Consider the following 14,616-nt stretch of genomic DNA (forward strand, 5'->3'; position numbering starts at 1 on the left):
AAGTCCGCAGTTTCCCACCCTCCCTAGGAGATGGAGAAGTTGGGTTCGCCTGCCTCAGCATCAGCATCAGGTTTTGTTCCACCCGAGCCCTTAACAGTGGAGCTAATTATTTCACCACAGCAATGTACCATCTCTCTCTCTCTAACCTGGCTCCAAAGTGATTTAGTGGTAACCACTTTTAATGAAGTTAGTCATTTGATTGCCAAAGACCTTAAGAAACATCCTCTATGTGTCAAGGGAACCAATTTTATTTAACTAACATGCAAGGTTAAAAACTGAAAACTGAGACCCTTCAGGATTTGAGTCTGCCTCTCATGACTTAGCTTTCCATTATCTGGCTCTGGGCAACAGTTTTTACGTGCGAGTAAGCATCAGCGTGCCTTCGTGTCCATGGGATGCAGTCCGTCGCTGAAGGAGAGAGCCCGTGTGGCTGTCTGCCACCCAGAGCGAAGGTCAGCATGGCTCATCTGTCACTAAAAGCCACATCTTGCTGTTGGGAAGAAGTCCAGATTAACAGCCTCCTAAATGAAGAGGCATTAGACAAGAAGATGTTGCACTTCTACATACCACCGCAAAAGATGGCAGGACACTGATGGGGAAAAAAATCTTTATTCTTCACAGAGGAAAATCACACCAGGAAAAACACGATTCAGTTACATTCGTTCTTGTGCGTCAGACTGAGATGAAACAGGTGGAGGGGTAGAACTGTTCATTCACAGATTTTGTACCCAGTGTTGTGAAGGCACCTTGGAACGGTGAGACACTGTCTCTCTTGCCACTCAAATGTAAGACCTCTTAAACCTCTTAAGCATCATAAAAAGGAAAGCAAGCCGTTTTAGGAAAATCACAGATTTAACAGCACTTAGGCTCTTATTTCTTTGTAATAATTTACACTTGTTGGACAAAAAGGGTCCACATTCTTCATCTTTAAGACACTTGGGTCTGATTGTTTTAGATCGTATGCTGTATACAGAATAAAAGATACAACATGTCTCTTCTGTTGCTGAAATATTATTTAAATCAGATACGAGCAAACACTGATCACATGAAATGTATATATACCAGTTTGGGAGTCTCAGTCTGGACCCAGTTTTGATAGCATAAATCAGTTTTCAGGGTCTATTCTGTCTGTAAATTCATTCAGAAAAAGTGCAATCCCAGCACGGTTCCTGGAAAGCACTTTCAGCCTGGATAGATACACAATGGTCATGCCACTCAAATAACGAGACCTAAGTAATCAAGTTGTCGCCTAACTAAAGCTAGAAGGAACTACAGCCTTACAGGATGTTCATTCAAACCTCACTGACTATGGTCAACATCAGTTGTTTTTAAGCTATCCTGCATTCTGTAAAAAACAAGAGTTTGTTATTACTTGTCAGTATCTTTTTGTAATCTGGGTTGAACGAGCCTCCGTTTGACCCTGAAAACAACCAGCCTGGAAAGTTGTGGGTTTGAATCCTAGGTGATGCACTATGCCGTTGTACCCTGGACCAAGGTACCTCACCTGTACTGTTTCAGTAAGATAACCAGTTGTAAAAACGAGAGAACCTTTAAATCGCTTTGGATGGAAGCGCCAGTCAGATGAACTGGTAGGATTAGTAAAGGGGCAGTGCATGTCTCACCGACACCACTTGCAGCCCAGGGTTTAACGAGTCTCAGTTTCCACTCTCCGAATGGATCTGCTGCCGGGCCAACAATTTTCTTACACAATCATTGTGTACTTTGGTTTACCCTTAGGCTTAAATTGAAGGTTGGCACAAAAGCAACACTTAAAAAAAAAAACCTCTTTGTTATACTTGAACGTGAGTAGATTGTGAGCATGTTTCACTGGGTCACCCTTCGCTCCGATGTTCGCCATCAGCGTGGTGGGTGACTGAATACCTCTTCGTTCTGAAATGGACCCACGCACCCTCACACGTCCCCTGAAGAGTGACCGTCCTCACACACGCCCTCCTTTTTCGCTATTTGAACCGAAGCTTCTCTGTGGCTGTCTGTTCATAACACGTACGACAATGTGCCAATCTGACCCTGCTCGGTTTGTGTAGTTTGAAAACAAACCAGTTTATAAACTCAGAACACTTACAGACCAGAGACTGTCCAGTCGCACAGGAAAACGATTTTTAAAAATGGTAAGGGAACACTAAAGCCATAATGGCTTTTAGAAGCTTTGAGAAGAACAGATTCAAACTGCAGCCAATTATCCTCAGAAACTACACTGATATTTTCAACTTTCAAATTAGTTTTGTGCAAAATGACTTTGTAATCAATACCTTAAGTATCTTCTGTTTGCAAAGCTCAATAAGCGGACAATCCTGAAGTGTTCTAATGGGTGTCTGTTACTTTTTAAACTTAAATTACTCTCTGAAACAGTGCAGCTGGAGTACAACAAGCATGTAGATTCCCTGTATCCAAAACATTGGTATTTACCAATTTATTAACTAAAACAAATGCAGTGATACCTCTTCTAAACTAATTGATGTATTTGTGCTAACAGGATGCTAATTAAGATGTGCTAGTAAACTCGTCAAGTTAAGAGATGACATTCAACATCTCGAACTACTGCTGCTGTGAGCCATCCTGCCTTGTCAGGCTACAAGTTCTTCTCTTTCTGGGTCAGGCTGTCGGCGCGTTCTTACAGAGAGCGTGCTGGGACAGGTTCTGGGTCAGTTCGTTGGCCCATTCTCACAAAGAGCACTTTTGGATGGGTTCCGGGTCAGGCTGTTGGCCCGTTCTCACAGAATGCGCTCTGGGATGGGTTCTGGGCCAGGATGTCGGCCCCTTCTCACAGAGAGCGCTCTGGGATGGGTTCTGGGGCAGATTGTCGGTCATTGTTACAGAGAGCGCTTTGGGATGGGTTCTGGGTCAGGCTGTCGGCCCATTTTCACAGAAAGCGCTCTGGGACGGGTTCTGGGCCAGGTTGTCGGCCCGTTCTCACAGAGAGCGCTCTGGGACGGGTTCTGGGTCAGACTGTCGGCCCGTTCTCACAGAGAGCGCTCTGGGACGGGTTCTGGGTCAGGCTGTCGGCCCGTTCTCACAGAGAGCGCTCTGGGACGGGTTCTGGGTCAGGCTGTCGGCCCGTTCTCACAGAGAGCGCTCTGGGACGGGTTCTGGGGCAGATTGTCGGTCATTGTTACAGAGAGCGCTCTGGGACGGGTTCTGGGTCAGGCTGTAGGCCCGTTCTCACAGAGAGCGCTCTGGGACGGGTTCAGGGTCAGGCTGTCGGCCCATTCTCACAGAGAGCGCTATGGGACGGGTTCTGGGTCAGGATGTGGACCCATTCTAACAGAGAGCACTCTGGGATTGGTTCTGGGCCAGGCTGACGGCCCGTTCTCACAGAGAATGCTCTGGGACAGGTTCAGGGTCAGGATGTGGACCCGTTCTCACAGAGAGCGCTCTGGGATGGATTCTGGGTCAGGATATGGACCCGTTCTCACAGAGAGTGCTCTGGGATGGATTCTGGGTCAGTTCGTTGGCCAGTTCTTACAGAGAGTGCTCTGGGATGGGTTCTGGGTCAGTTCGTTGGCCCATTCTTACAGAGAGCGCTCTGGGACGGGTTCATGAGCTGGTGTTCTGTCCTGAGGATACAAGGCTGGGTGTTATTGCGGGGCTAGTCTGTCCTGCTCTGGTCCTCACTCACCCTGACCCGGACCCGGTGCCAAGCGTTGCTTAGGACTCCCCGGAGGTTCCAGATGGGCGCCACCGTGTCCGGCTGCACGTTGTAGCTGCTGTCCACTGCTTTGCACACGATCTCCAGCTCCCGGGCGCCCGGGGGCAGCGGGGCTCTCAGCTCCCACAGTGTCCAGGCCCAGGAGCGGTTAGGCGGCGCGGGCGCGGCTCCTCCCTCCTCTCCGTGCTGCAGCCTGGCCACGTTCCACGTCCTTCCGCCGTCCAGAGAGACGTCCACCCGCACCACCTCCCTCCCGCCGCCGCTCCAGGCGTAGCCCTGCACGGTCACAGTGCCCTGGCCTGCCCCCAGGACGACGCCCTCCTGGGGCACGGTGATGGCCGACTGCACGGGCAGCTCCTGGATGGCTGGGGCCGTCTTGAAGTCCACCGTGTCCCAGTCGGTCCCAGGAGAGAAGCCCTTGTAGTCGTTCTGCTGCCAGTGGCTCTGGCTCTCCTCCTCGCTCACCACGATTTTGCCCAGCCACTTCACGTTGCGCGCCCCGACCACTCCTGGCACTACCACGCGCAGCGGGTACCCGTGATCGGCGGGCAGGTCCTCCCCGTTCATCTCGTAGGCCAAGAGGACATCGCCCTCCTCGCTGACCGCCTTGCCCAACAGGATGGACGCCCCGTAAGGGGTCCCTGTGGGGTCCACATCCAGACCTTCGAACTGCACGTGCCGAGCGCTGGACCCGGGGAGGTAACCCGCGTACACCAGGACGTCCCTGAGCCGGGCACCCCCCCATGTGGCATTACTGATGGCGCTGATGCCCCAGTTCAGACCCTTCACCTGCTTCACCCGGTTCATGTCGGAGCGGCGGTTGCCCGCGCACTGCAGCGTGGCGGTCACGGTGTGCTTCGGGAACTTGGTCCTGATCTCCTCCAGGGACAGACAGACCGGGCCCCGTGGCAGGCCGTGGATCTCGAGGCGGTAGGCGTGGGGGTCGACCCGGGGCACCGGGAGGTGGTTCCGCTTGAAGAAGAAGGCCGAGGGGGTGATGAAGTTCTCGGAGAGGATCTCCGAGGGCGGTTCAGCGTTGAACGGCTTCTGGCTGTTGACCCTCAAGGCCGGGTGCCTGGGAGGATCGCTGGAGTAGGGATCCGCAGAAGTCGCCCCTTCCTCCTTACAGTCTCCAGGACACAGCTCCCCCACCTTGTACTCTGCCAGGATCTCCAGCACGTGCTCCTGATTGTGGACGGCATACAGGGCCCAGAAGGGCTCTAGGGCGCCCCCCGCAGCCAGCATGATCTTGTCGCCCCCTGGGTGCACCGCCACAAAGTCGGTAATGTCGTAAACGCTCCCATTGTAGGTCACCCACACGCCGTCCTCCAGCGTCCTGTGCTTGGTCACGTCGTCCTGCGTGTAAACGGGATAGGCCAATTCTGGAGGGCCAGTCGGCGAGCTCCCTGTGGGCCTGGCAGGGTCATCCGCTTGCTCTACCTGGAGCGCAGAGAGACAAGAGTCAGGCTTCGCAGACAAGGACTCAGACAAGAGATGGAGCAGAGGGGGAAGCTGTTAACCCCGCCCCTGGTGAAATCCCTATCCGGGGAAGGTACTAAAATACCACATTTCCTTGTGTATTACCCATTCACACATTGTGTCCCCAGCATGCCACTCCATTTAAAGGAAGAGGGCATAAGCATCCTGGAAGCGGATCTACAGCAGTGGTTCCCCAGCCTTGGTCCTGCAGGGCCAGTATCTGCTGGTTTTTAGTCCTGCTCTGACCGATGTCTCCACTGCTAATTGATGACTTGGGTACATTTTTTTTTTTAGTTCAAGTGGGTAGCTGCGTCAGCATGTGTAGGCTGCAAAGGAACAAGTAATAGGTTGATTCCATGCTAAAAAGAGAAAAGAGAAGAGAGAAAACACAACGTTTCGGCCGTGGAGCCTTCTTCAGGTCACACACCTGAAGAAGGCTCCACGGCCTAAACTTTGTGTTTTCTTTCTTCTCTTTTCAGCATGGAATCAACCTATTACTTGTTCCTTTACATTTTATTTAGTTTTGACGTCTAGAAAAAGACCCAGGAGTACAAGCAGGCCATCAAGCTACATGCAGCTCAGGCACAAGCTCAGGCCTGAGGTCACAGCAGGCAGGAAACACGTGGAGGTGTCACGAAGGAGATCTTACGCCTGACCGAAAGTCAATGCAGTTTGGTGTAACTTGGCATAGTGGTAAGAAGTGTCACCGTAGTGCGGCTCCAAGTGCTGTCGCCTCACTGCTCTTGGGTCCTGGGTTCGGTTGTGGGTTCACAGTCTTCTGTGTGGAGTCTGCATGTTCCTCCTCCACACGTGTGGGTCTTCTCCAGGGGCCTCCTTGTCACGGCGGTATAAACGAGCCCAGTTCCCCCCCTTCCTCTCACCTGTCTGTGGTACAGCCCATACGCCAGCATGCCGCCAGTCCCCGCCAGCAGCCCGGCCACGGTGAGCTTCCAGTGAGGGGGCCTGGCCCGCCGGCCCGCTGAGCTCTTCCCACCATCGCTGCTGTGCCAGCGGCCGTGCACGCCACCCACACACACCGCCTGCAACCTGCAACAGCACAGGGCCCAGCGTCAAAGGGATGCGCAGGACTCTCACCGGCCAGGGGTCGTGTGGGCAAATTTGGGAATTCTCTCTCCAGTTCCTCTGCTAGTCTTGGATCCATTGAATCCTAATTTGCAGAGGCGTGATCTTCAGCAACAAGACCCGCGCAGGGAGGATTAAATGATCGCCTTTTATTTTTCTTGCAATGGACTGGTGAGCGTACTGCCACGCCCTGGCTGCTGTCACATCATCCAGGTGGTGGAGGGGAGTCCCCATTACCTGTGATGAGCTTTGAGTGGAGTGTCCAGAAAAGTGCTATACAAGTATGATGATGATGATGATAATAATAATAATAATAGCTTACACTTATATAGCACTTTTCTGGACACTCCACTCAAAGCGCTTTACAGGTAATGGGGACTCCCCTCCACCACCAGTGTGCAGTGTCCACCTGGGTGATGCGACGGCAGCCATAGTGCACACAGTAGGTTTACAGTACCAGCAGTGGGAAGGAGAACAGACCCAGGACCCAAGAGAAGTGAAGCCAATTCAGAGATGGGGATTATTAGAAGACCATGACTGATAAGGGCCAATGGGAAATTTGGCCAGGACGCCGGGGTTACACCCCTACTCTTTTCAAGAAACACCCTGGTATTTTTAATGACCACAGAGAGTCAGGACCTCAGTTTTATGTCTCATCCGAAGGACGGCACCTGTTTACAGTAAAGTGTCCCTGTCACTATACTGGGGCATTAGGACCCACATGGACTGCGGGATGAGCGCCCCCTGTTGGCCACACTAACATCTCTTCCAGCAGCAGCCTTAGTTTTTCCCAGGAGGTCTCCCATCCAGGTACTGACCAGGCTCACACCTGCTGGGCTTCAGTTGGCTGCCACTTGTAAGTTGCAGAGTGATATGTCTGCTGGCAAGTATAAGCAATTATCATTACTGTTTTTCCTCTGTTATTCCACCACGCCATGTGTGACTGCCTATTCCTCAGCACTCCACACACCATTTTTTTTAACTTACTCAACGAGTACTAATGTTTATTAGAATAAAACTCTTCCAGCCCGGTTTCCAGGCCAAGGGTGTAGCTGAACTCTCTGCAACCCATGCCACCCCTACTCCTCCTCCTTCAACAGAGGAATTTCATTTAAATTGAATTTTCTAGCGTTAAATAAACATACAAATCTCAACTGTTGGTACATAGAGGCAACATTCGGGGTGCAGCACAGGTTACACTGCAAAATTCTCCCTCGATGGGCTCCAGAACACTGCGCAACAGTAATTTTGTTCCCCTGTACCTTGCTTGTAGACAGTTTTAGAAATCTTTTCAAAAGATACTTATACTTGAAGAAAAATCAAGTATAACTGGATTATTGTAGCTTTTTACTAGATATTGTGAAAATATCCTAAATAAACTTGCTGAGTATGAAAGACTATTTAGTCTGCTGCAGCACAGGCCAGGTATCTAAAATCCTCAGATCATACTAGGCTTTCATCAGGATCCTTTAAGCTCTTTGCAAAGGCTAGTCTAAGCCATGTAGTCACTCTTGGCATTAAGTAGGTAAGATTTCTTTTCTTTCTCTTTAACATGTTAAAATGCCAATGCAATTAAAATTAAGTGAATTTGGTATTAGAAAATTAAAGTAGTATGAACAGTGGTCTCAAAAATTCACCCGGAATCTCTTGTATTCTGCCTTGTTTCTTCATTGCTGTTACAGAGCCATCTCTGGAATTTAAATTTGGGGTTTGCATGCAGGTTTCAAAAGCCAGGCATTTTAAGAGCTTGTTTGAATAGGAGAGTGGTGCACACAAACAGTACTAATATGGCCAAGCCTACAAATCCAAAGACAAATAGAGAGGCAGACATTACCTGCCTGTGCTGCAGGGCTGTGAGATAAGGGTGAGTGTACTCTTCTGCTTTCCACAGCACATTGACCTCTGCTGCTGTGCCTGGCAGACATTCAGTTTACCCCAGAAAGAAACATGACACCTACAGTTGCTGCTGTGCTGACAAAAAAAAGTTTTTATATCATTTCACCATGCTGCTAGAAGCCTGAATCCTACAGCCTGGAGTCTAATCTTTCGACAGCTCTTTCTCCTAGTCAGAATGCCCAAGAACTTTTCATTAAACAAATGTGAGCCAAAATGCTGCAGTCTCTGGAGAGGAACCAGAGACAGCGGTCCTCCTGTGAAACTTGAACACAGGAATCAAATAACAGTCCAGAGCATGTGCCCTGGGGCAGGAGTGAAGCTCTTGATGAAGGCAGGGGGACTTCAGGTATTCAGCAAACACATAAAAGTTAGCATCCTTCTCTGGAGAAATGCTCGAAGGGACATTTAACATCTGCAATGGGAATGCTTCATTGCAAAGACACCGCAATGCCCCCTGGCACTGTAGCGGGGCTCTGGCTTCATACTCTCTGTCTAGAGGAACACTGCCCCCTACTGGTCCTCCAACTCACAGCAATCTGGTTTTCTGTTCATGTACTGACGCGCTTTTTGACATCCTGTCTCAATTAAGTTCAGACATTGGTCGTCGCCACCAACAGGGCCGTCCACCCCCAGACCTCCAGCCAGCAGCCAATCCCAAGGTTTTTCCCAGCTGAACTCTTGACTCTTGATTAGGAAAACCCTGACTTGGTTAAATCGAACTTCTGAAGGTTACTCAAAAGAAACGTACCTGTGTGTCCTGGAGAGGCAGCCCCTGAGCAGGCCCTGGCAGTGTCGGAGATACAGCATCGCCGCTTCACCCTGCCAGAGGCACAGAGACAGAGTCAGAAAGAGCTCACCAGGCCTCCCATTGCTCCTGGGTTTTTTATAGAGGGGTTCCCAGCCCTGGTCCCGGGTCCTGGTTACCCCACACCTGCAGGGCTTTATTTCATCCAAGCTCTTTAATTTCACTCAATCCAAACTTCATTAAACCCTCAGGTTTGCCAGTTTTTGTTTCTCCCCAGCTTACGAGTCGGAGTCCTAATGAGGTTCAGTCTTTAAAAAAGCACCAGCCCCCCTGGTTCGGAGCCAAGAACAAAGCGAGTTCACGTCAATAATGTCATTCGGGTCAACTAGGAGCTTGGTTATACATCTGAGAACTTGGCTGCGGTTGTGACCGTCGCAGTTCCGCACGGGGTCGTGCCTTCCGCCACCTGTTTCGTCCCGCAACACCTGGGGCGCGAACCCAGGTCTCCGGCGTAACGCAACAGGGAACCAGCCGCATGAGCTAAAGGAGACCTCCCCCAGCCCAGGCAGCTGAGGTCCCTGCTACGCGCAGGGAGGGCGGTGACATCACCGTATCTGAACTAGCTCCGCTACACAGCGACCGCCAGCAGGTGTGGGGGTCCCCAGGGCAGGGACCCCAAGATTCACTGAATGCTTGTGCACAGGTCAGAGCATACCTGGAAACTGGGGGGAAACGGGGATTCAGCTTGTACCATGAGAAATAAGTGACGTTTAGCAAATGTCTTTTACTCAGCTCAACTGATCACCCAAATAACCTTTTTTTCCCCTCCGGCTGCAGAGTGACCGTGCTCAAGTCTGCGAGCACGCGTCTTCTTCTGCGATTGCCTGCTTGGATTGAACACCCCTCACCCCGCGCGCCGCAGAGAGCCGGCCGCCTCATGCTGGAGGGCAGATTGGCGTGGAGATTAGTACCTTTGCTCGGGCTGGAACAGGTAGACACCCCTTGGTAAAGGGAGGGGGTGGTGTAAGAAGGCCAGATTCTAAAAAGCTTATATACATTTTTTTTAATTGCATGATTACATCAGATTTAGCACCGGCGCGGTTTCAGACAGGACTTCTCCTCCGAGAAACAGATGCACAGGCTGCACTGGGGGAAGTGAGAACCTGGAACAGCCCAGATGCTTCTCTTTCTTCCTCTGAAGGCGGCGAACTCTGCAGGTGGCAGGCATGACCCTCATCGCAGCCAGAGGCAAGCATCTGATTGAACGAGCTCAGCCTGTAGGAGCTGCGACGCAGAACCCCATTACTGTGCTGCCCTCTCCTGAAGGAAACCGTGCGCTGAAGACGTTTTGACATAATGCTTAATTAAAACCTAGTTCACACAGTTACAACATGACTTTGTTTTCTTGGAAGAGGACCTTCGTGAAAAGAAAAATGACTGCCTGCCTGGTACCTTCTGATACGTCTGCCAGGGGAACAGTGGCCATCAGGACACTCCCAATCCCTGTGGATTTCACATCATCCCCGACGCTAGATGGGCCTGGGATACTGCCTCCCACGAAGGGGCACAGCCCGGATCTGAACCCGGGCAGGCAAGGGGAGGGAGTGTGGTTGTGATCACAAGGCAGCAATGAGTGAAGTGGACACTTTTTCCTTTTGTTTTATTTTAAACAAATGAAATGTGAGTTATGTGGTTACTAAGTTAAAGCTCACAGGGATCCACTAATCTTTTAACATATAGAATCATTATCTCCCTCTGTTTGCTCACTCAGCACATAGGGGTTGTCGGCTTTATAGCCTAACAACCCCTTACACTGACAGCACAAACCTTAAAGCCAACTGTGTGACCAATCAGGAAGCAGCTAAAACATCAAAACAACCACTTGCAGGCCAAAGGTTGCCAGCAGACTTCAGAATGACAATACAACTCCAGTTCCAGCCAGTAGCTTCCAGGATGCATTTCAATATTTTGTACAAATAACAATTCATATGAACAGTTGTAACCAAAATAACGCTTAACTGCAGTGAAGACAGGCAAATGTCTCCTTCATTCCAAACTGGAGCCGAAAAATAACCAAACTCCAGCTGAAAAGTCTGAATATATTTGTTGTTTTGCATGTTTTCAGTAGTCAGAAATGCCACATGATCTGTAGTTTATGGAATATTAACCAAAGCACACTGACATTAAAATGTGAACCCACACGAAAATAGAGATTGTTCTGTTGTCCCACAGTATTTCCATGCCTACAGTAAAAGTATCATGGCAGCAAACTCTAAAGAATGCATGGGCCCTCTGTGTTTGTTCCTCCTGTTTTATGCTAGGTATTTTGCCACAATTGTATTATGGCCTCCTGCTGAATGAGTTCAGCTTGATCCCCTCTCTACAGTTACTCATTACACCTGCAGTTTCTCAAGGTGGTTGTAGTGTACTGGAGCTGCATGAATCTTTCCAGACTTGGAACGTGAACTGGGCTGTTTTGAAACAAGCAGAGCTTCTGTGATTTCCAACATTGGTCAGAACTGAATTCACAGACAGCCATGAAGAAAATGTGGATTTTGTCCAGCTAATCCACAAGATGGTTCAGATATACACTTCAGCTTCAGGTGGATGCTGCACATTGGTGGTGGTGGAGGGGAGTCCCCATTACCTGTAAAGTGCTTTGAGTGGAGTCTCCAGAAAAGCACTATATAAGTGTAAGCAATTATTATTATTATAACCAAATGCATGAATTATCAAAGGTGTTGGAATTTCTAAAAAGCAGGGCATTCACACTGTCGTTTTCAAGAATAAAATCAGCTTTAAAGACCAGAAACCCAGTTGAAGGAGTTAAAAACACATCTGAAAGCAGAAGGTAAAAAGGAAGGAAAGGTAATGTGTACTTTTATTGCATGTTTTGGGTTTGGGCTGTATCCTACATTTTTGTATAACTTATCTCGTTCACACTGTGCTGATCTCCTGTAATGCAACAATGTTGTTGAAATGAAGCCACCTTGTCTGATAAAGAAAATGATTTTTTTCCCTGCTATTCCAGAACCATTTTAATCCGGATTACTGTCAGGGTTTCCCGTTACCGAATCCGGCAAATGCGTTCCTGCAGATTACATTGTTGTGCCTTTATAATACACTCTTTCAGAACCGCCGAGAGCTCAGCATTCAGACGGAGTCTCAACCCTTCGGGCTTCAGGGTAATATTAAACCGGTTCATAGCTCAGGTTAATAGCTGACAGATTAGGTACAGAGGACAGACAAACTCCGCAACTTTTGGTGGCCCGTGTTATCTGCAGCTCCCTAATTAACTACACTATTTTATGACCACACTGCCACAATGTGATAAGGCAAGAGCTGCCGGAGAAGGAGACGGGGCACCACCGCGTCTCCAGAGCAACGCCAGGACCTGCGTTTAGCACAACGACTCCTGGTCTACAAGGGCAAACACCCTTCGTGACTGCCGGGATGTGGGTATTTTACGTCTTGTTAAAGAGTGGCGTTAAACTCGTCCTTGCCCCGATGATCTGTGTTTTAACAGTTGTTAACTCTTCTGCGCAGCCGCCTCATCTCCCTTAAGCAAGGGCTGTAAACGGGAGCGCAGCAGGGCGCAGACGAGCCGCCCTCAGTCACCCGAGATAGAATCGTGTTATCTGCACCGCACCGGAGGAGCGGCGCAGCGCCTGCGTTTCAAGATCACCTGGAACTGAAGGGCATGTAGCGTTTATTGGGGGTGGGAAGTCAAACTGGGCAGAAGCCGAATGGACCAGCGAGTCCGAGCCCGAATCGCCGTTTAAAAGAGGCGTCACGGAACCACGCCTCGATTTTCGGCGAAGTCTCAAGCAGAACCCTAGCTAAACCGGTTTCCTTCAATGGGGACATCCGCGTCATGACCACAATAACCACGACCACGATGACGTGTGTGTTGTTATTTGCCTGTCGCGACACTGCATTATATAATCTTCCTCGCGGTGCTAGTCAGGGGCGATCACTTTTAACACCACGAGGTCCTGGGTTTAAAAAAAAAAAGACGACGGGGAAGACTGGCTGTTGGCGTGTCTTGTCAGAGCCCTCCTCGGAGTTTATACACGAGTGCTAATGTTTGTCAGATTAACGCTCTCTCAGCCCTGTTTCCAGGGCGAGTGAGACCTCCTGCCAAATGACAAAGCGCGCCGCGTGTGCCGCCCCATACGCCTCCTTCAACAGAGGATTTTCATTCCATTTAAACAGCTTTTCCCAGCGTTATACAGACACGTCCGGATCTCCGTTGTCCCCAAATCGTATTCCCTCTCTCTGCGGGTAAGAATCTGCACTGACAGGACATGACCCTCCCCCTTTCACTATTCTCTGTCAATAAGAGCGGCGGCAATGCAGAGTTGTTACCTGCAAATGCCCAATTCGTCTTTATCGGGTCGAAGACGAGCCGCAGTCGCTCACCTCGGCCTTCTGCCGCTTCTAGAAGTTTGTCTTCTGGAAAGCCCACAGGCAGCGCCACAGAGCGCGTCCTGCGAAGGGTGCATTCCGCGCTGAAGGGGCCCACCGCCAGCCTGGTCTCCGAGCCCATTAACTCCTGCGCCCCCACGCCCGCCGCTCGGCTCGCACACTCTCTCTCCGCCCACGTCATCACACACAGGCGGAGACAGGCAGGGCCCATCTCGCCGGCTGGGCTGATCCGGCAGTGCAATTCAACGCGCTGGCGCCTGGACCCGAATCGGTTATCCGTGCGGTTCTGGCGGCCGGATTCCTGCAGGTCCGGCATGGGCCGCCCCAGGGCCCGCACTCCCACGGCTCTCCGTTGTCGCTCCGTGCTGGAGGGAATTAGTCAGTGATTGCTCTGTCGTAACGCCCCCGCTTCACACACACACCAGCACAGTCGCTGTGGATTATTGTCTTTGAACCGCTAAACGCGGCTTTTACCACGCCGCGATGGCAGTTTAGTCATTTCACGAATACGGGTCGACGAATTAGGGCCTCGTTCTTTTCCACCCTACCTCCATCTCCAGGGCCTGATCGTTATTATTTGGTGGAATCCTGAAAGTAAATCGAGACAACCCCAGCAACGATCTACTGCGGTTTCCAATATTTTAAAGCGATCGTTCTGCAATTAAATCCTAAATAAGTAGTTTTTTTTCTTTCGGGCGCGAGTCATTCTTTTCATTTATGTGTTGAAAGTATCATTTCTGTCATATTAATATTCACCGATGTAAGATGTCAGCGACTTAATAAAGGCATCACGTAGGAATCAACTGAGCCAAGGCGTTAAGGAAGCTGGGATGCTTTCTGTGTCGCACTCTGTTCGAATAGCAAAACTCTGCTTATAATTAACGTCTTGTTAACATGCATCCATATGAAACTATTCACTGGTTTGTCTTGTCTGATTTATAAATATCCCGTGCTGCAGGAGCCCATCTGACGAAGACGAGCCTTCTTCACCGGCCGGCTCAGTGTCGATCAGGTAGGAGGTTGAGGGTCTGTCAAACCGGAAACGAGATTTCACAGAGCCGCGAGCTGGAGTGCGGGCCGCTGATTGGAGGACGTGCAATACTTCTCCACGAGGGCACCTAGGAAGGCAATACCGCCTTTCCACATCCACGAATTTCTACCCCACGCGCGTTTGCATTCCTGTGCTTGTGGGGACTTCCACTCAGAGGGCACTCCACGCAGGGTGAATAGGGGCCAGAAACAAATTTGCCAAGCGCGCAGTCTTCTCGTGCGCTAAACAGACCTGAGATCTTGAACGCTGCAGATTCACGCTCTGAAG

At 50.2% G+C, this 14,616-nt stretch overlaps 1 protein-coding gene across 2 annotated transcripts; it reads right to left on the reverse strand.

Annotated features, from left to right (window-relative positions):
- Positions 1-593: 593 nt before the first annotated feature.
- suox (sulfite oxidase) lies at positions 594-14,311 on the reverse strand. Of its 2 annotated transcripts, none has more exons than XM_069178668.1 (4): positions 13,293-14,311; positions 8,874-8,944; positions 6,028-6,193; positions 594-5,107 (listed from the first exon to the last, which is right to left on the reverse strand). In XM_069178668.1, exons 2-4 carry the CDS (start codon positions 8,930-8,932, stop codon positions 3,608-3,610), a joined length of 1,725 nt encoding a protein of 574 aa, XP_069034769.1. In that variant the 5' UTR covers positions 8,933-8,944; positions 13,293-14,311; the 3' UTR covers positions 594-3,607. The 2 variants fall into 2 exon arrangements, with proteins under 2 accessions (XP_069034769.1, XP_069034765.1); XM_069178664.1 differs by having other exon boundaries at positions 13,239-14,311.
- Between the last annotated feature and the right edge of the window lie 305 nt (positions 14,312-14,616).

This window comes from Lepisosteus oculatus, chromosome 1, assembly GCF_040954835.1.
Source record: "Lepisosteus oculatus isolate fLepOcu1 chromosome 1, fLepOcu1.hap2, whole genome shotgun sequence".
Lineage (NCBI taxonomy): Eukaryota > Metazoa > Chordata > Actinopteri > Semionotiformes > Lepisosteidae > Lepisosteus > Lepisosteus oculatus.